Below are 20,853 nucleotides of genomic sequence, written 5' to 3'. Positions count from 1 at the left end.
ACAGCTGACCTCTGACCTGCCACATTCAGTTTGACAGGCTGGTCCAAACTGGTAACAAAGACGACAAAGCATCGATCTGAAGGGCAGGTAAGACTCTAACCAGCTGTTGGTCTTTGAAAACTGCTTGACATGCAACAAGCCAGTGTGATTTTTAACTGTGGTGCAGGTTATCAGCAAATAGTTTAGTCTTTGTGACTGCACAACTATACACATTTGTAGTGTTTTGTTGTGTTGGACTACAATGCAATGCAATTCAATGCAGAACTGATGCTTATATTTCACATGAAAATTGAGTTTGTCCTCCAGTTTTAAGAGCATTCTGCATTGAAGTGGACTACACAAAATTAATGACATATTTAAAGCGAATTATACTAACTCTACACTTTTGAAGTGTGACATATAAGAAAATTATATGATATGACATTTCATTAGTTTCAATAATAATAAAAAATGATCACTGCAAAAGGTACCCATACGCTCTACACATCTGTATAAAAAACATATGGTCGAGATATGCAGACATGTCAGGACCTTGTTTTCACCTAAATGACAGAATTTATGCATCATTAGGTGATGTGTGTAAATATAATGTTTAAAGCAGAAACTGAAATGAAATATATTTCAGCTCTTAACGAAAGGTTTTGCTGATCTATATATATATATACATATATATATATATATATATATATATATATATGTATATATATGTATATATACAGTATACCCATTGTGTCAAAAATGGCTGGAGTCATGTTGATTAAATAAATACAATAATACATCTTATTTCCTTTGTCATGCATTCTTTATATCCATTTGATAATAAGAACACATTTGGTTCCAAGACCAAAAAAAGAACCATGTTCTTCAACCAAGAAATGTATTTAGTGTGCTATTCACTCATTATTATTATTATTATCTTATTTTCTTTCTTTTCTTTTCTGTTTATTAGGATGCCTGAACAGCCAGTTTCTCCCCATAAATCCTTTGTATTGCTTTGCATTTTGGGTATGACTTTGATGACATCTGGCTTCCCCCATCCTCGACTACCTCTCAGGTACAATAAGTCTTGTTACGGGTCCAGCAAACTGCAGGTGTTCTTGGTCCACTGCTGCTGAATAATTATGCTATAGCTCAGATTTAACAGCCAACCTTGACCAAATTGAACCCTTTGAGTATAAAAACTATGGGGCATCAACCTCTAATGGCTGAGCTCCATTTATTCCCGAGTATAAAATATTTATTTCTGGGAAAGTTTTAACAGTTAGGTGAATGTTTAAACCTAAAAGGAAAAAGTCAACAAACCACAACTTAGGAGCAACACTTTGTGGACTGTCCCTAGTCAATACAAGTGTCATTGATTGTGACCATGGTAACATTGCACTTAGGCCTTGGTTCACCTGGGAATGTGTTGTCTAATGTTTTTTGTTTTAAATGCGTTTGTAAGGTGTAACTACTTGATTACTTACTACATGATTAAACACATCAGACCAGTCTGAAATATCTTTGTGAAAGTGGGCCCTGAATCAGTAGACCAAAGACCTAACTAACACTTTAGAGATACTTCACTTAAGGTTTGTTCTTCTCTCCGCTGATGTGTTTATGTGTGTATTCCTGAATTAAATAACCTGAGGTTGATTGGACTGTGCTTGTTAAAATTCAGGTTCATTTTTGTACTTGGCAAGTGTCACCTTCTCTGATCTTAGACATGATGATTCAGCTGAAGCCAAACACAGTGACTGGAACGTTCTCTTCCTGTCCATCTCTGTCCGTGACTGTAGAATTCAGACTATGTCAGCACCCAGCCTCAGAGCGGCAGCCGACAGCAAGTCACAGCTGATGAGGGAGGCTTGGCTCTTTGACCCAGACAGCACAGCAACAAGGTAACTCTAAAGCAATGCGTAATGCTGCAATGAAGCTCCAACAGGTTACCATGCATTACAATTTCAAACTTGATTTATTCATATGCTTTACATCTTTTGATTCTTTTGTAGTTATCCAATAACTTCTGTCTCCCATCATCGACATTTTATTAAACCAAAAAATAGTTGAACAATTTGGTGAACATGCATATCAAGCATCTTGAATCTGCAGCAGGTGAAATTCAGACCTTTCCCAATGGGAATAAATCCAGCTACTATTCTAAAATCTATTTGGTTGTTGTTGTTTTTCTTTTAATGGACATGCAGGCACTTAGTTATTGGATTTCTGAAGACAATGTTTTCTGTTAACTAATTTTAATTTGTTCATCTATATATTGCTAGCATGGAGCCAGCATGGCCTGTAGAATGGCCTTCTCAGGAAGCTGGGACAGTGAAGAGGAATATGGTGGTGGCTGATGACGCTGCCTTCAGGGAGAAGAGTAAGCTGCTCACCTCAATTGAGAGGCAGAAGTGGCTAAACTCGTACATGCAGAAACTGCTGGTGGTTAATTCTTCATGATAATTTATTCTTTAATGGCTATTTCAGCAGTAAGTAAAAGTGCACACTGACTAAGAACAATTTTAAGGGATTCACCCAGTTTAGGGTAGACATTCAAACTAACTGCTTTGTCATTAGAGCTTAAGTTCAGTGTCTGATATCAAAATTCTTTATACTTGCATCATTTTATTCCAGTCCTCAAAACTTCATGTCATTGATTTGCCAAAAGATTATTATATACACCTCAGAAATGTGAATGTTACTGAATAACCATTATTCAATTTAATCAATTAATAAAAATTAAAATAATGTTTTCATTGACTATTGCTGGTGTCTGACTGTATTCTTCAATTAATCTGTATATTTTACACATTTTAAGCGCAAATACTCCACATGTACAACTGTCATTAAATAAGTTCATGTACATTACAAAACTCTACTCTCCCGTTACTACATGGTTGTTAAGATCTGTCCAAAAACACACAGCACTCAGCTGACCAATCTAACTGCAACAGTCAGTCAGTCAGAAACGAACATTCACATTCATAGATCCAGCAAACAATGTAAGATAATATCTCATTGAACTGTAAAATAAAGTAAAAGACTAACTAACAAACCTGTAATTTGTTTGTTTTGTCCGAGTTGGTGCATTTACACATTTTTAAATCAGCATCTTATGTATTAAATCATATCCATGACAACAACTCAATCATAATTAAGAAAATAATGCTGTAAATAATCAGTTTTATATGATCATATTATAGCATATCATATGAAGAGTCATATAAATAGAAAAAAGTAATAGTCTTTATCAACTGGACAGCATCTCATTTACAGCCACATCAGATTACACGCTAAAGGTCAATGGTGGTATCAACACAAGTTCATTGAGTTCAGCTATCATTTCCTCCATCTGCATCCTGTTGGCCAGTCTCTGCTTGTCCCTCCTCTCCAACAGAACAGCCTCTATCTGAAGAAGCAGCTCTACAGCCTGAGATGCTGATAGCTCATCTTGAGCCTCCTCCCTGCCATGCAGCCTCTCTGCTGAGTGCATCATATGTCCAACAGGCTTCCCAACCTGGAGCTGGATTCTGTGGGTCTGGAGGAGGGTTGGTAGGGAGGGGAGAGGAAAGACTACTCTGTCTTCAGTATCCTCTCTTCCTCTCCTCTGTCCTTCCTGGGATATAAGATGAAAGAAATTACACAGAAATATTCACATTGACAAACATTACACACTAGACAACAAATGTGTAGTGCACCTGGGTTGTGGGCAGTCTCAATGGTATCTCATCCAGTTTGTCTTGCCCCTGGTTTCTGTCCTGGAACATACTGGGTGTATATGTTGACTTCTTGCCAACAGGGTCTATCAGATGGCAGTCCAACACACTGTCCTGCATGCACACAAACAAACAAACAAAAACACACACAGATAAGCACCTAGGTTTTTGTGAATTTAAGCCAATTTGATTTTAAAACATTTCAGTATTGAATCTAACTCACCATCCAAGTCCAAAAGACTTTCTCTTCCTGTTTCCAGTTCAGATAAGCTTCGAGGAGGTCACAAAGTTGCTGCATACGAACACAGTCCTATTAAACACACACACACACACACACACACACACACACACACACACACACACACACACACACACACACACACACACACACACACACACACACACACACACACACACACACACACACACACACACACACACACACACACACAGTGAATTCACCTGAGTGGAACAAAATCTAAAATATCCTTTATATTAGTCTATGGGTATGGATGAACAACATTCACCAAATGAACTTTCTAATATACTATTACTTTAAATACGGGAGCTTTGGAACCCAAGCTCATAATTTTAAATGAGCAATAAAAACAGTAAATGTGTTACTGTTATTGTGATTGTATTGTAACTGATATTATAAATTTTTTTTGTAAAGTCACATGTTTTTCACGTAGGGGGCACTAAACTGTAACAATAGAAATAGCTCATTCATCTGACTATAACACTTACAATAGTTGAGATTATCAGAGTAATTAATTTGTCCAACATACACACTTACACTCTGTAGCACTGTAGAGCTGTGGTCAGAGGACACAGTCGTAGCAGGGCTAGCAGAAAAAACCTGAGAAAAGTTAGAATCAAAGACACAGCTGTGTGTTTATATGCAATAATAAGACATATTTGCCATAGGTAATTTTTTTTCCTATTTAATCTTTTTGTGGAATGTTAATGTATTTGAGTGCAACTTGGAAATGCAGAACGGCGGCTGTTCTAAAAGAACTCAAAGCATATAACATGGACAGAAGAGGATTTTCTCACAGCATGAAGCAACCGAGCTCGCTCTTCTAGCATGAAACACAGGATCCGCCTTTGGTGTCTCAGACAGCCAACGAGCCACTGAAGCTTCCGCAGGGAGGCTGAGTCTGAGTGGAGCTCATGGGAGACCTGAATGTTTACCTAACACAGAGACAGAGGTTTGCGACATAAAAACTGAAAAATAGAAATATAGAGGTTTTGTAAACTAAAACAGTGCTGGCAGATGTGGATTACTTACAGATATAGATGTCAGAAGTGTTTTGTCTAGCTGTTGCACTCGCTGTGTCAGCAGTTTCTCTAATGTTCCTGCAGCAAGCAGCCAGCCTAAAGCCAGGAGGAGATCTCTGCTGGAGAAACTAGTACCCTCCTCTTCCTCTCCATCCTCCTTCACATGCATCCAGTTTGCATAGAAACCGGTCTGCCAGAGGCCTGCAGCCACCAACTTCCTGAGATCTACATTTAAACACAGACACAGGAAAACACACTGTCAATACATGTTCATCTCCTCCAGAGAAGTCTTCCTGAGATAACAGATCACACCATTAAACGACCGAACAGGACGTTATGACTTTATGACTTGATCTTTTAGGCCTAGAAAGATAAGTGAATAATAGAAGTAGGACGACAGAGCCAGTATTTCTGATCACATCACAGGTTTTGTCTTAAGTGCAAAAGTTGTGTTTTTATGACTGACTGAATTAGTATAAATGTCAAATAGCTTCCATAAATCCAACTGAATTGGTAATCCCAAAAGTTCAAGACATATAGCAAAAGCTATGTCTTCAAAAGAACAAACATTTTACCCGACCTTCTGGAAGCTGCGTGCTGGTTTCAGAGGAAATCACGCCAGTCTTCTGAAGGATGTTGGCAAGGAGCAGCCAAAACTGACTTTCCTGGAAAACAATAGCAAGTGAACAGATGACAGTCTAAAGTGGCATGAAGTGAACATTGTGAAATTTACTCCATCTATGTTTAAATCTGTCCAAGAGTTATCAAACCTGTAAAGCGGAATACAATGACAGCAGTATAAATTGGGCTGTTGCATTCCCATTAATAGAAACTGATCACATCTATTAAGGACAATATTTCCGTCTGAACTGGAACGGATGGAGTTGTCCCCGTCAGATCAAAGGAGGACAGACTTACCACATCGACTCCCTCGCCGAACTTTGCCCTTCTGAAGGTCTCTGGTGTCGGGACAGCGTTCAGACCCGTGGCTGCTAACAGTCTGCACAGAGCTCCAACCACCTTCTTCACCTCCACACTCACTGACGCTTTACTCCGCCGCATGACAACCAGAACACTCCGTGCACACAGCTACTGGGCGGACATGTCCCCCATTTTCTACCGCCACGAATTTGAACTGTTGACGTAAAGTACTGCAGAACTAACGTCCGGGAATAAGTTAGTATCTTTTCACCATAAATCAACGTTTTGGTTCGTTTCCAAAAACGAGGAGAACATTTTTTTTTTTCGTTATCTTCCTCGACATGAAAATCGTCAGTTAATTCCCGGTGCTGATCTTTCAGTTTTAGAGTTGTTCAAACTACGGATGTTGTCCCGTCGAGGAGAACTTCCGGGTGCTTCTTCTTCGCCTTTCCTTTCCTGGCCGGCAGCAATGGCCGTTAAAGCGCATTAGCGTCACCTACTGTGTTGGGCCAGCATCCCGTAAAAACGGATTTAAAAAGCCACCTATTCCATGATGGCATAACTCAGACGGATGCTTGTTTATGACATGCACAGTTTTATTAAGTCTGACATACACGCAGCTTAGTTTTTTAAAGATGCTTCTTTCCATACCTTCCTCATTGTCCAGAACTTGTTTTGCTGATGTTGCCCTTTATCTGTCTGTGAACTCATACCCACATATTATTACATTATTGAAATGTCTGCATTTTGTATTTAAAATAGTACAAACTTTCATAAATTTCATGAACTATGTGAAATGTAAATGATTGTTCTTCCACATGCATTTTGGGCAGGTAGCCATTGCCCGTTCTCAGTCTTTGTCTGTCAGTCCCTCTGGTGTCACCAATCAAACACATCTTTGACCCTTCCCCAATGTTCTTGCTGAGTCAAACTTGTTTTTTTGTGTTTTGTTCCTCCCTGACAGGCCTCTAACAACTAGTTCACACACAAGTGCAACTCGGACTGCCCCTACGCAAATTCTCAAAGCACGAGGCTGAATACCATTCAGACTGGATAGAACACATTGCCTGTTCTTTTTCTACTGTCAAACCATGTTCACTGCTCTCTTCACATCACAGCATTATAACAGCTGTATCACTTTACTCTAATTCCAACCATCTTCCTCACTTTTCCAGAGTTTGCCTCTTCTGTCTGTGCTTCCCTATTGAAATCAATTTCTCAAATTTACATCTCCTATATACGTGTAGTTCATCTCCCACAGTCTAATGCATGTATTAATTACATCACAACTTGATTACTTCAATGGTCTTTCTCATTGGTTAACCTATGTTGCCTACGTAGACTTCAACAGGTCCAACATTTAGCAGTAAGAGTTATTCGTTCATTCATTCATCTTCTACTGCTTATCCATGTCCGAGGGGGTTGCTGGAGCCAATCCCAGCTCACTCTGGGTGAGGGCGGGGTACACCCTGGACAGGTCACCAGTCCATCACAGGGCCAACACACAGAGACAGACAAGAGACCAACAACCACTCACACTCACACTCAGACCTACAGGCAACTTAGAGTCACCAGTTAACCCAAACATGATGTCTTTGGACAGCGGGAATAATCCCACGCAAACACAGGGAGAACATGCAAACTCTGCACAGAAACGTTGGAGGGCAACAGTGCTAACCACTATGCCCAGCTGTAAAATACTGCATTAATGAATGCATTAATAACAAAAAAAAAAAAAACTGTAGACCAAATCTCTTGGATCATAACTGAAGACGTCTTAATTTAGGTTTCTCTTTCTTGATACTCTTTTAAATGAATATCACGGTCCTATTGTGTTACTGATGGTAAAAGAAATCACCGCTCTCACACAGTCTCTTGAAGTCAGTATCTTTTTATTCAAGATGTGCACAGAATCTCACACAACAGAGTCATGAGAGAGGAACTCCCCAAACAAAGAGTAACAACAGTTTGAATACACTAGATAACTCCCCTGAGGCCTAAAATGTATATCTCTCTCAAATGTTAAAAATCATCCATTTCAAAGTACACAAAGTTCTTGACTGTCATATTTTTCTATTATTAATTAATAAAATGTATTCCCATAAATGAATAAAATGTATCAGAAAAATTCTACTACACAGCTCAATGTGTGTGTATTTCAGTATATAGGTGCATACGCATGTCTTTTCATATGTGCTGTTTCCATTTATTCATATATTTTATCTTGATTTTGCATATACATATTTTATTTCCTTGTTAACAGTCGTTGTGTCTTGAAAGCACTCATTAAATTAAGTTTTTATGTGAGAAAGAGGGAAAGACCTCTGAATGAATTACAAAAAAACCAAAACAAATAAATGTACAAATTTACAACAACACTAAACAATACATGTTTACAAATGAATAAGATCAGTACTTTGTAACAGTAATGGCTTACCAACCCACATCAAATGTATTTATTCAAAATTAGAAAATAATTTAAAGCATAAATACCTCACATTTGTGAGTACAGACATTCTTAAAAATTACAAATATAAAATTGTTAAACACAGACTCGTATTGGAACTGGATGTAATCAAACCAGATCTCAAATAAAACAGTACGAAGCAGAGCTGAGGGTGTATTTTGGTCACATTTTCACACTCAGCTCTTTTGACTTCACACATCTACCCAGTGTGGCTGGAGAGGGTGCTTTCATGTCCCATGAGTTCACACTAATTTAACCTTCTATTTTAATGTGAGTACTGTTTACTATGCGATAAGTCAATTTGGTGGAAGACCCCGATTTCAGCAAGTCCTAAATTCTGATGGCAACCTCACACAGATTCAGAAAGTGGCAAGAATTTCCATTTCGTATATCTAAGTCACTCTTCCTTACCATTAGTTTCCCCACTGCTCAGTCCAGTGTTATGTAAATGGAACATAACGCTGCTAATCTTTATCTGTATTTGGCCATCTTACCATGGTGATTTGAAATGAGAACAGTAGCAGGTGTTTGCAGCCAACTCCAAATAGGCTGCAGGATGTTGATGTTGATATTAACTGTTGTGTGTCTCTGTTTACCCTAGCTGTATAGAACTTTGAAGCATAGTCAAAGTAAGTTAAGGACGCCATTCAAACATGTTAGTTTTCATTTCAGCATCTTTCATGCCTTGACAGTCAAAACATCCTAATGCTGAAAATAGAAAACAGAAATGTGCTTATCCAGTAGTTCTTGGTCCCACACAGATAAGTCCTGTTTTGTCAGTTTACAGACTCCAAATCATAAAGATTTTGACAATTTGTTGCTTATTATGTGCCTGTTCTACAAGAGAGGCTGTTGTAAAAAATTATTTACTTTATAAAGAAAAGCAACTAGACGAACCACACAAAACTTAAAAAAGGGAAGACTTTCTAGGAGGATGGTTTTAGGGTAGTTTTGCAAAACATTACACTTCTTAACTCTCTCCATCTACTTCATCCTCTTCTTGTTTGATTACCGGGATTCCTGAAAAAAACAGAAAAGAAATAGATATTAAATCTCCAGAGCAGAGACTCTTTATTTTACTTAAATGTATATTTTCACTAATGTAAAAGTCAGTTATAATTTTCATGGTCTTCAACAGACTCCCAAACATTTTTTGTGAAAATTATGGGTGCATAATTTTCGAAGAAATTGAATGAAAGCATCTATTTCAAAGAGGTGTCCTGGTAAAAGGACATCATTTCTCAACCTGGTATTGATTATTTTGAAAAAAAAAATAATAATAAAATAAATAAATAATAATAATAATTAATTAATTACTGACAGGCTGGTCAACTATTACTAGAAGTGTTTATACTCCCCTTATTCACCTCTGTCAGTCATGATAAAAGAAGTAAGAACATGAAATATAAAAGTATTTTCACAGACGTTGTTGTTGGAACATCCCTACCATCTAACTTCATCAGATTAGGAAGTCTTTTAGAGGCTTCATCCATCCAAGTTCCCTCAGCCGAATGCTTCTCCTCCAGAGGATTTCCAACAAACACCAGGTCTGCAAGTCGTGGAAGGTCTGCAAGTCTCACAAACTCTCCTGTGCAGAACAGAATTCAACACCTCAAATTTTATTCAGCAAATCAAATTAAAAAAATTAATGGCCTAAAACTAAATACTGTAAAATCTTCCATGGTTCAACAGAGTGGGAAGACACTAACAACATCTAATGAATCAATGTTCTTAGCCTAGTTAGATTATCAGTGTCCTTTGAACATGTGTAGTGTGCCTCAAGATGTGTGGTATGCTTTTCAGTACCAGGCAGAAGATTAAAAAAAAAAAAAACTATCATTACAATGGACGTGCATTTCCTCTTAAGTAAAATTGAAATTGTTAGAGAGGTAGAGAAGTTATTATCTGCAACAGGCCACAGAACCTCATGTTAAACCTTTCTTGACACAATAAATAAACTCATTTTGAGATATAATTGGCATGTATTTACTGTATTTTTGAATTTATCTTACCCCATTCTTTCACCAGATTATTGGACATGTAAAGAACTTTTAGGTTTTTCATGCATTGAATTCCCTTCATTTTCTCTATTAAGTTATAGGAGATCCACAACTCTTCTAGTGTCTCCCCTACTGCGTCCTGCACAAACACAAAAATGGTACACAAACAAACACGCAAAAGTGTGTGTGATTTATAAAAGAGAGACAGTAATTGAAATAATAAAATAATCAAATGGGTTTCTAATTTCTCCCTCATGTGTAACTTACCAGCCCAGTGAGCGCCTTGATATTATTTCTCCCCAATGACAGTATTCTCAGGTTTTCTGAAAGGATACAATATAACACCTAATTACAGCACCACATTCCCTCCACGAATTTAGCTCGTTTTTGGTCTATGTGACTAAATGTGCCAGTATGCTCAATACTCACTCAGGCCATTGAGGTTAGTTATTTTTTCAATGCAGTTTGTGGATAGAGACAGCTTTCTGTGGAGGATATGGGACAATCATTTACCAGGGCAAAGTATGATGTGTTGGTCTGCTTTGAAGCTCAGTGGCTAACCAATAACTTGCTCTTAACTGATTTTGAAGCTAAAGTTTCATTTTTTGCCATCAGTCTATTATCAACTGCTTTACAACTGTGACTGCAACAATTTCATAATTGATTTGATTTGGTAGGATCTTCAGGAATGGCTTTTGAGCATTTAAGTGGTAATGCACATTAGAGATGGGTGCTTGATGTTATCAACTGATTTAACCATTATCAAACTTGCATTGAGTTATTTTGGTTCACTTAGTTTATTTCATGTGTTGATTTACTCTGTCGGATATGCTGTTGTTGATACCGAGGTGTTATTACTCTCAAAATATAATGTAAGATACAGCACCTGTATGTGTACAGAAACTGCTAAAACACGTATTGTTATAGCAAGAGTTTGTTTCTGGGGAATTGACAAGTGAGAAAATTTCATGCAGCTGCAGTTTGACTCCAGCTCTACTGAGAGATGTTTGTGAGATCAAATCAGGGCTCTGACTTGGAGGAAAACAAGTTTGAACCAAACTGTGAAAATTACAGGGCATATTTATGTTATATGCACAGGACAAGTTAAGTACAGTATCCCAGGCAGTGCCTCTTCTCTTCTCGACTTCAATGAGCAAATCCTAAACATAACTGTTACTGATACACTACAATTTGTGATGGACTGTAAATACGCAGCATTGCAGGAATTTTCTTTTTTAATTCTGAAGCTAAAATTAATTCCAAGATTTCACTGCCGTTGTACACATAAACAGTAAATTGATTAAATGAAGCAGAAGTTAACTGTTTTATCTCAACAAAGAGTACACTAAAAGCCAAGGGTTATCATTTCTCTCACACAACAAGAATAGACCGAACCCTTGTGTAAGACCAGACCATGTATGGTCACTGTGTGAAATTGAAGACATGACTGAGAACTGTTGCAACAGCTGTAAACAACTGACATCATCACTTCCTATTTGCATGCTGCCAGCTGTTTTCAGCCCTTTATCTGTTCGTCTCTCTGCTTTTGAACTCCAAATAAGTTGTTCTCATTTACACTCAATAAACCCTTTCTAAATAGAATAAAATACTTTCAAACTTTACACCAGATTACTAAAAATTACTAGAGAGCCAAAAAGTGAAGTGTAGCAGTGGTTTCAGCTCAATTGGAAAAGCATGGTATTTACGCAAATGAAGAAGTCTCATAGGTTGATGTTCACATTAAATCTGAATTGAATCGGAAATTAAAAAAAGGCATACATATGCTTTTCACTCCAGAAGTTACTCAAAAACTATATCAATTCAAAAGAATTTTGTCAGTGAATAGTAAGTTGTTGAAATAAGCAATTTTATGGCAGGACATACTCGCAGTTGGTGAGTGTAGACAGAGATGCGTCCATCTTCTCTATGGGAGGAATCTGACCATACAGCTTTATTGCTTTTGCTTCACTAGCTTTAGTGCCAGACTTTTCTTCCTACACACTCACAGACACACACACACAGAAAGAGAGAGAGAAATAAAGTGTGAGCGAGAGCAAAAAGGAAATCAAAAATAAAATTGTCTTGGAGTGTTGCATGGTGGTCGGTACGTGTTGTTGTTCTGTGCCTGATTGTCACTCACCCATTTGGCCAGAGCCTCTCTCACAGTTGTTGCTTTGGCCTGGAGACATTACATAATATTTAATTAGACAGGGAGACGCTGGGACAGATTGTGATGACAAGATAGCAGATCAGCATCGTCCAGACAAGCTGGAAAACCACTTTAAACACATCTTGATTCAACCACAGGCTGAAGAAACACTTTATCTTTATCATTATTATAATTAATTTTAAGCTTTTTCTGCTACACCCTTCGATCTGACATGAGTACCGTATCGTTAACTACTTCCTACCCGTGCAAGAGTGAGCAACAATTTAAACGACAAGTACAAAAACATCTCCGCGATAGATTAGCCAGCTATTGGACGCTAGCTTAATTGGCGTTGCGGGTTAGCCAAGGAGCTAATTAAAGTTAGCACACAGCGAGAACAATGTTTCACATAAAGGCATGTCTGTCAGCCAAGAAAGCGCTGCGTGGTCTGATAAGCGGTTTCCCCTGAGGCTATACGTGTATATATGGTCAAAGGCACACAATAAGCAGTGAAAACGTAACTGAAAACACAGACACTCACCATGTTGATGGTTGATGCCTGCTCCGGTTGCTATGGTGCTGACAGGGAGCTAACGACCTGCGCCTGCGCAAAAAAAAAAAAAAAAAAAATCGCATATACCGCAGATAGTAATAGAATAAAATATCTAAAATATATCGTATAACTGGCTTTATCCGCCATGAAGAAGAGAAAATAACTGCTACACTGAAGTGGAGGCTGCAGCTGACAGAAGTAGGATATTGTGCAAAAAACGGGGGGGGGGGTTAAAAAACAAGGTAAATAAATTTGTATCGCAAAGACTTTTATGTCCCTAACATTCGCCATCATATGATTGTCTTCATGAATATAAAGGTGTTGTAAGGCTGCCTAAAATCACATTATGCCATTCTTCTTCCTCACAAGAACTTTCCCTGCAAATATAAAACCATGAAAGCCAAGGTCCAATATACTGACCTCAGTCACTTGCATTTGCCGATTGAACATTACTCTTCGTTTTCACCTTGAAACAGTGTGAATTGATCCTGGTTATGCTCTACATGGGGGTGTTTGTGCTTTAATGCGGTAAATGCCTCTGTATAGCTGGTAAATATCGCCCCCCACTGATAAAACTGTACTGTTGCATCAAAGTCTGTCAGCTTTAGCCTTAAATTGCCTTGGTGAAAGCATGTTTTAGCACTTTCATCTGAACTGTACTTGTACAAGAGACACAATCAGAACAATAAACAAACATGTAATAATTAATGTCAATAATATTACATAACTATTGGAAATGTATATGGAAAATAACTTGTACGTAGATATTTTTTTCTTATGTATTTAAACACATTTGAGGTGGAGGCTACAGTTTCCAATGAAGAAAGTTCAAAATGACAATAACAAATTAATTGTTTTCAATTAGATTGGGTGAAATGCCAATGTTTTAATGTATGATATAATCTTGTAATAAGCAGCTAATCTTCAAATTACAGTATTGTTCTTGAAACAAAACTATCACCTATTCTTCTGAGACTTTCGCTAGCATGTAGTGCTTAAAGTCAGATGTCAGATACTCTTATTAAATCTTTTTATTATAAGTTCTATGTTGATATTTTGAACAGTTGCCTTCAACAGGGGAAAGTTGACCAACTAAATAGAAGCCACAAAGTTTTTCCACCAGCACAGCTTTCTGTCAAAAAGCCCTAAAGGCAAACTGATCCTGACAACAATGCTATGACATCTATCTCCAAAGCAACGTTTTCTGGTTCCTCCTGAGAGATCCTCAGACCCCATACTGGTTGGATGAGATAAAAAGACCTTCAGTGTGTGGTGGATCTATCCCCCTACCATTTCACCAATTCATATCCACAATTCACAAGCCAAACCACATGACCTCAGTCTAAATTTTGAACCCTACTCCTGTTACATACATGCTGATTATCAGTGGAAGAAGTGAGCTCACTTTGGCCGCTCAGCTCGCCAGCATGCACAGGGTGTCACAGAGCAAAACACAGCTCAGAATACGTTCACTGCAACTCTAGAACTAATGCCAGTCTCAGAGACACTGTCATATATAATATTAACATGTCTGGTGACATATGAACATATTAACTGAAGGAAGAGACATTTTCTTACCTGGCTTTTGTGATGAATAGCGTTTGTTGGATCATTTAAAATTACTTGTATCTTTTTTCACTCATTCCAACATTATATAGCTATGGCTGTACATGGTCTCTCAAAGCTGGTAAAGAAAATCCCCTTTTTAATGCCTTCATTTGGACATACCTTTAATTAATAAGCAGGAGGGGGATTTAGATGGCGTCACAAGAAGCTCTTTAACGGAGAATGTGACATGAAACTGAAACCTCTGGTTTAGGTTTGCAGAAGGCTTATATACCAGTCATTTCCTGTCCTACAACATAAAGACATCAAATACTCTCTGTGGTTGATATCTTGCAGGAGGCTTCATCTGGGAGCGTAAAAAGACTGTCAGGTGAAGGTGTCAGGTCAGGTGAATGAAAAGACAACGGGGACAGTGAATGACAGTCACGATATAAAGTATTTTGTAGAGTGGGATGAGATGGATTTTATTAATTTTGTGTCTTTTTTAAATACAGAACTGGACTCAAGCCATTTTAAATTCGATTTATTTTTTAATTTGAATGGTAGAACACACAGCATCAGTTTTACATTATATCATGAAAAGCCTCAAATTTTACTTGAACAAAATACAGAGAAAATACATGACAAAGCACTACAAAGTCTTATAAATAACACACTAATCAGGCATACATAACAAAAACGGCCAAAGCCTGTAGCATAAAGGTAATCAAGAATACATCTGTACAGCCTGGTGCAGGCATTCATTTGTGAGCAGTTTATCATTGAAGAAAGGCACAGAAACAAGTAGCCTGCCTCTGAAAAAAATCTAAATATTGCTATTGGTTTTTGGAGATTTAAGGTTTATCTCAACTGGAAAAGTTGTTAATAACGCAAAAAGAAGTGCAAGGGAAACTGACTTAAGTTGCAACAGACTGGAAGACAACAGCATCCTTATTATATCATGATAAGGATAACAGCCTTCCTCAGCTGTTCTCAATTACAATGAATCAGCACTTAATATCAGTATTCACTTTAATATGAATATAATATATAGATATTAATGCCACCTTCCCACTCAGAGAGAAAGTGTGTTCTATTAAAACATTTACTATCGTAAGACATGTTCCATGACATGGTGGTTTTACGTAAAAAAATGTAAATTCATATCAGGGAATAACTTTCAGTGGATCAGAATTTAACCATCAAATGAAATACTCTCCACTCCTATTATTTGTATTGTATATTTTCAGTGAAATGAGAGATTCAAAGATACTCTTTTGCATTGGTGGGTGTTACAGATGAAAGGCTTGTCATCCTCTGCGAAAAGTTTCAGTTCTTCCAGATAACAAATAGAGGGTACTGTTACAGATCAGGTGACTGCTCAAGAATGTGTGAGTGTGGGTGTTTGGAGTGGGCTGGGCCTTAGAGGGCCAACTAGTATAAAAGAAAGTTGAGTCAGTCAAATGCATCCAAATGCTTTAAGGATAGATCAGTTTACCTGACGGAGGACAGGACAAACCTTTGAAGCAATGAAAAGTTCATTGGACTGGACAAATTTACATAGGAGCAGGAGGTCAGGAAAATTGGGACTGAATGCTGATGAAAGTAAAAGTCGAACCCTGGAGATCAGCGTCCAGCGGATTGGCAGGCAAATTGCTGGACACATCAATATCCAATCATCCATTTATCTCCAAGGGGCTGCAAAAGTAGCCAGTTCTGCTTGTACTGTCATGAATTCAACAGGTCTCCTGGGGCTGTCTAAACCAAGACAAAAGACAACTGTCTTTCTACCACCTATCACTGGATCAAATGCCATCTGTGGCAACGTGGAACAAACTGCTGCTCAACCTGAACATAGAGAGGACACAGTCAAAGCAAAAGGATATAGTACCTATTTACCAGCTATGAGTGTGGTGTCAAAATATAAAATGGATGCACAATGTGGAAAAGTAAATCAGGGGTTCAACAAGCATAACAAAATGTGTGCTGCTCTTGCAACAGGAAACAAAGCAGCATACCTTGATTCAGAGCCTCCTGACAAACTGATCAAACAGACTTCTGTTGGACAGCCAACTGCAACACGGACTCTGGCACCAGTGGACCCTCGGGTACGTCAGCAGGAGAATGACATCAGTGATCCTGGTGTCAGTGACAGTAGTACAATGATGGCAGTCAAGGTCAAACATAATGCCAGTCTGCGTGAAGCAGGGAGACAAAGAGTTTTCTGTTCTAGTGACTCGGCTATTGAAACAGAATCTGACAGCTCTGAAAACAGAGGTCACACAGAGAGACTGAAAGACAACAATGATGATGAGTACTACACTGACCAGAAGATCATAGAATGGGTCCTTCAAGTCAACTCCAGCATCTTCACACTAGGAAATGATGAGCTAAAACACTTCAAACCTGGAGAGGAGCAAGATGTGGCAACTATAAAGATAGTCTATGCCGGAGATTGAACTGATAGAAAGATTTTATGTTGTATTTCTTTTTTTTTTATTGTTTACTGAAGTTGCACCTACTATAAATGTCTTTTTAAACACATACCACTGTCTTCGTCAATGAAAAAAGTTTTCTCAGTCTAGTTGAACATTTGTCACATGACTACAAAATTTCAGTGGTATCTTAAACATTGAGTAAAATTTGGTAAATTATATTACCATTTAAGATCAAGAATGAACTTTCATCCATAACCGCTGTTGGCTTTGAAAGATTCCAATGCCACTTTCTTTTTAAGATCATAATCAGAATATAATCCAAATATTAAAAAAAAACTTACGTAACAATTTTTCCATCCATCAAATAAACTTTGAGATTTAGTGATGGTTAATAAATTTAAATAAAAAAAATACCCTAAGTTTAAATTGAAGACATGCTATATCCTAGATGTTCAATTTATGTAAAATATAGTATTTTATGTTTGAGGAAATTCTTGAGCGTGTCCTGGGGACATAGCTCAATGGTAGAGTGCATGCAGGCCCCAGGTTCAAACCCCAGCCACAATGCAAACCAGTGGTAGGCTTCTGCTGGCCTCAAGTCCAGATAAATGGGGAAGGTTGTGACAGGAAAGGCATCTGCCTTAAAAACTACAGCCAAACCAATCATGCAACCCCAGGGAAAAGCTGAAAGAGGAAAAAACAATCTTGAAGGAACTTTTGGAGTGTCAACACTACATACTGCAATTTGGCTTCTTGCATACAAGCGGTTCCTGTCTCTTTAAAACATGGAGTGTGTCAACAGTGTAACAGGGTGGGCCTTTGCCATCCTAGATTTAAAAAAAGAAAAAAGAAAAAAAAAAAGACAGCATACTGGGGTTTTCTTCATCATAAATAGCTGTTTGTTGCTTTATTATTGCTTAAAATCTCATATACACAACCTATGGTGTTCAGACAGTTTACTTAGGGCAGTTTACTGGGACAATAAATCCAATTGAAGGAAAATAAGAAACAAAGAAGTGATGTTCCTGGAAATGTCTAAAGACTCAGCTAAAACAGGCTCCATGTTTCTCTAGCTCTGTACCACAAATCTCCATCTAAATATTTCATATCAGGTTCATATTTTTGAAACTTTGACCCAAGTTTGTGCTGTTGAGCAATGGAAAGCCATCCCGAGAGCCGACCTCTGAGGCAGCAGAGAGCTGTGGTCAAAAATTGTGAAAGCTATTGCTGCTTATTAGATGTGCACCATCAAGTTTTCACCAACTCCCTTCCTTGTAACTCTTCTTTAACTTGAAGATGTCGAGAGGTTTGTGTCACATGATCATTTGAATAATATGGCCTAAAAGCAGCTTACTTTTCTGCATGCTCCTTTTGGTGAATTTGAATTGAAATAGATACATAATTTTTTTTTTTAGTTATCCCAAATCCAAGCTCTTCTTTTGTAGACTCCACCATCAGCACATATCCTTTGATGTAAATGGACACTGGGGCAGCAAGAGCATGTCCTGCCTTCATTGCTATTCTAGTATTGCTGTAACACTGTGCTACAACTCCTGGAAGTGCAGAGGGAAGGAGGTGGAGTCAGGACAAACAAGCAGTTTGTTGGACTTTCATTCTGCTGTTCAATGTCATAGTTTCATAGGTTGTCACAGTTGTCTTCTAAAACTTTTTAGGGTGGTATATGGGCAGCTAATTAATGTGTGGGTGGGTCAAGGAGGTTGCAGCATTGTGATAGTTTTCCTATTACAGTTACAGTCCCATTTGCTTTGCCCTGTCTCCTCCATTAATGATGTAATCTCATCTGTGGATTTTTTATTTTTATTTTATTTAAATATACCCCAGGACTTGGAACTGTTCACAAGAGAACACAGCAGTCCTTAATGAAGTGCCCCTTCCTTGGTCTGGATAGCCCACTGAAGGCAACTTCTGTTATCCATTAACAAAACTGTGTACACTGCTGCCCCCCCATGGACAACCATACCTACAGTAGAAGCAGCTCATATGCTTCCAAGATCACTTATTTGATGCTAACAAACTTGGTTAACATATAGATGACTTATGTGTGACAAATCGATTAGTTAACAGATGTTGTAATGGGCATTCAGACTCTATTTTTTTCTCCTGAGACTCAAGTACAGACAGTAGGAAAAATTTACTGAAATTGCCATCAATGTTTTGGTTACATGAGAAAATGAATAATATGTCAGCCTCACTTGACAGCAGCTACTCAGTTGTAAGCAAGATTTCCAGGGCCAATGTGAGGTAATACCAGTCTCAGTTAGCAAACCCACTCAACACATTGGCCAGTGTGAAGGCTATAATGTTGAAAATGATTGGTTGAGTGCATTCATATGTAAGTTCAAGAATGCTTCTTGAAGGCCATATTCCTGGATGAGTAGATCAAAGAGTTTACAGACGAATCTATTCATGAGAAATAGTTTGTTGCAACACAGATCGAGAAAAACAATTTTGTAAACGTGTGATGTGTAAAACATTGTTTGATCAAACCAGCTTCATAGGTGAATCATGGCTGTGTGGAAGCTATTACAGTCATTTTAGTATAATTTTCCCCTATGCAGAACTATTTCAATAAAGAGAACATCAAATGCGTGTATGGGTGACATTGCATTTATTTTGAACTCAGTAGATCTGAGTTCAAAAACTCACATTCTTTGTTGCATTTACTTGTGTATGGTTATAATGTTTCATCCAAGATCAACCTTGGGGGTGAAGGGGGGAAACATATATTTCATTAATTTATTTTTGAGTAACAGCACCCAAGGAGCATGATGTATCAATCAAAGTAAAGTCAAAGTAAAAGACACAGTAGCCAAATAATTTTATTGTAGTCATGTAATTGACATTTATCCATGGAATTCAAATGGACGATATCATGAAAACAAACACACATACTGACAAAAAGGTAAATTGGAAGAAAACTCATATCACTATGAATGCATTTCTTTTGTTGCATAAAATAATGAACTTATCACCCACAGTTAAAAATGCCATCTTCCCCTCTTATCATTTAGGTGAAAAGGTCAAAGGAATTATTACAGGAGAAAATTAAACTGTTTCAAAGAAGCAAACCGGCCAAGTCACATTGTAGTCATTTCCTGTAGTAGTGACAACAAAACATTGTTCCCAGTCCTGAAATCATAAGACCTGAACACTCACAGAGTTAACGTCCCCTTATAAGTGAATGAGAGTGAGACGGCAAGGGCTCAAGGCTGAATAGAGAGGAATAGGAGAGCACCCTGTGACATATTAAGTTAATTAAGTTAGTTGAGGGCTGTACATGTGTCCAGTTGTGTGTTAATGACTTGATTCTACAGTTTTTCCTTCTCTTACCTTCCAATTAAAAAAAATAAATATTGTTGATAACTTGATAAAAAAAAAAAAAAAAAATCTTCTTTAGAATCATTGGACCAACAAAAACCTTTTTTTGGAGTGAAGACGTTTGCATTATTCCTCTTCCTTTTTCTTTCTTTCTTTCTTTTTTTTTTTTTACATTTATGTGTGTTTAATGTGACCAGGCTATGAATTTTGACTAATTCTCTGGGGCAAAGTCTGCAGAGTGTGTGCCTTGTGCACAAGTGGCCAAACTGTGCATATGCCCTTGATGGTTTTCTATTTGGACAGTCTTAAACCCTCATGGATTTATTCCTAACCCACCTCAAGTCTGCAAGAGTGAACTGCTGTTGATCTCAGTAGACTGACTTACAGCCAATCACCAAGGTCCATCACACAGCCATCACATGACACACTCAGTCCTTCCCCACCCTAAGGCATGTAACACCATGC

General features: G+C 37.9%; 3 protein-coding genes across 3 annotated transcripts; 1 reads left to right on the top strand and 2 right to left on the bottom strand.

Moving 5' to 3' along the window:
• Nucleotides 1-950: 950 nt before the first annotated feature.
• pth2 (parathyroid hormone 2) lies at nucleotides 951-2,439 on the top strand. The gene is made up of 3 exons (XM_029494285.1): nucleotides 951-1,059; nucleotides 1,706-1,880; nucleotides 2,262-2,439. Exons 1-3 carry the CDS (start codon nucleotides 951-953, stop codon nucleotides 2,437-2,439), a joined length of 462 nt encoding a protein of 153 aa, XP_029350145.1.
• Nucleotides 2,049-6,304, bottom strand: tedc1 (tubulin epsilon and delta complex 1). Its single transcript, XM_029494067.1, has 8 exons — nucleotides 5,895-6,304; nucleotides 5,557-5,641; nucleotides 4,987-5,201; nucleotides 4,752-4,889; nucleotides 4,492-4,554; nucleotides 3,919-4,005; nucleotides 3,678-3,809; nucleotides 2,049-3,595 (listed from the first exon to the last, which is right to left on the bottom strand). The coding sequence occupies exons 1-8, from the start codon at nucleotides 6,036-6,038 to the stop codon at nucleotides 3,266-3,268; spliced, it is 1,194 nt and encodes a 397-aa protein (XP_029349927.1). The 5' UTR covers nucleotides 6,039-6,304; the 3' UTR covers nucleotides 2,049-3,265.
• A 1,507-nt stretch (nucleotides 6,305-7,811) lies between these two features.
• Nucleotides 7,812-13,570, bottom strand: dnal1 (dynein, axonemal, light chain 1). Its single transcript, XM_029493980.1, has 9 exons — nucleotides 13,487-13,570; nucleotides 13,055-13,117; nucleotides 12,505-12,543; nucleotides 12,249-12,358; nucleotides 10,794-10,849; nucleotides 10,632-10,687; nucleotides 10,377-10,503; nucleotides 9,812-9,952; nucleotides 7,812-9,384 (listed from the first exon to the last, which is right to left on the bottom strand). Exons 2-9 carry the CDS (start codon nucleotides 13,055-13,057, stop codon nucleotides 9,335-9,337), a joined length of 582 nt encoding a protein of 193 aa, XP_029349840.1. The 5' UTR covers nucleotides 13,058-13,117; nucleotides 13,487-13,570; the 3' UTR covers nucleotides 7,812-9,334.
• Nucleotides 13,571-20,853: the final 7,283 nt, after the last annotated feature.

The sequence above is a fragment of the Echeneis naucrates genome, chromosome 22 (assembly GCF_900963305.1).
Source record: "Echeneis naucrates chromosome 22, fEcheNa1.1, whole genome shotgun sequence".
Taxonomy (NCBI): Eukaryota; Metazoa; Chordata; class Actinopteri; order Carangiformes; family Echeneidae; genus Echeneis; species Echeneis naucrates.
This window is presented reverse-complemented; position numbering and strand designations above follow the sequence as displayed.

Bases quoted from the DNA above. Each gene is read 5' to 3' on its own strand.
- tedc1 (XM_029494067.1), bottom strand. From the start codon at position 6,038: ATGCGGCGGAGTAAAGCGTCAGTGAGTGTGGAGGTGAAGAAGGTGGTT. The intron at 5,202-5,556 runs GTCGGGTAAAAT...GTTTAAATGTAG, and splicing joins CAGCACGCAGCTTCCAGAAG to ATCTCAGGAAGTTGGTGGCT. The intron at 3,810-3,918 runs GTGAGTTAGATT...GTGTGCATGCAG, and splicing joins AAGTCTTTTGGACTTGGATG to GACAGTGTGTTGGACTGCCA.
- dnal1 (XM_029493980.1), bottom strand. The intron at 12,359-12,504 runs GTGAGTGACAAT...GTGAGTGTGTAG, and splicing joins GAGAGGCTCTGGCCAAATGG to GAAGAAAAGTCTGGCACTAA. The intron at 9,385-9,811 runs GTAGGGATGTTC...TGTTTTTTTCAG, and splicing joins TAATCTGATGAAGTTAGATG to GAATCCCGGTAATCAAACAA.
- pth2 (XM_029494285.1), top strand. From the start codon at position 951: ATGCCTGAACAGCCAGTTTCTCCCCATAAATCCTTTGTATTGCTTTGC. The intron at 1,060-1,705 runs ATAAGTCTTGTT...CTGATCTTAGAC, and splicing joins TCGACTACCTCTCAGGTACA to ATGATGATTCAGCTGAAGCC. The intron at 1,881-2,261 runs GTAACTCTAAAG...ATATATTGCTAG, and splicing joins CCAGACAGCACAGCAACAAG to CATGGAGCCAGCATGGCCTG.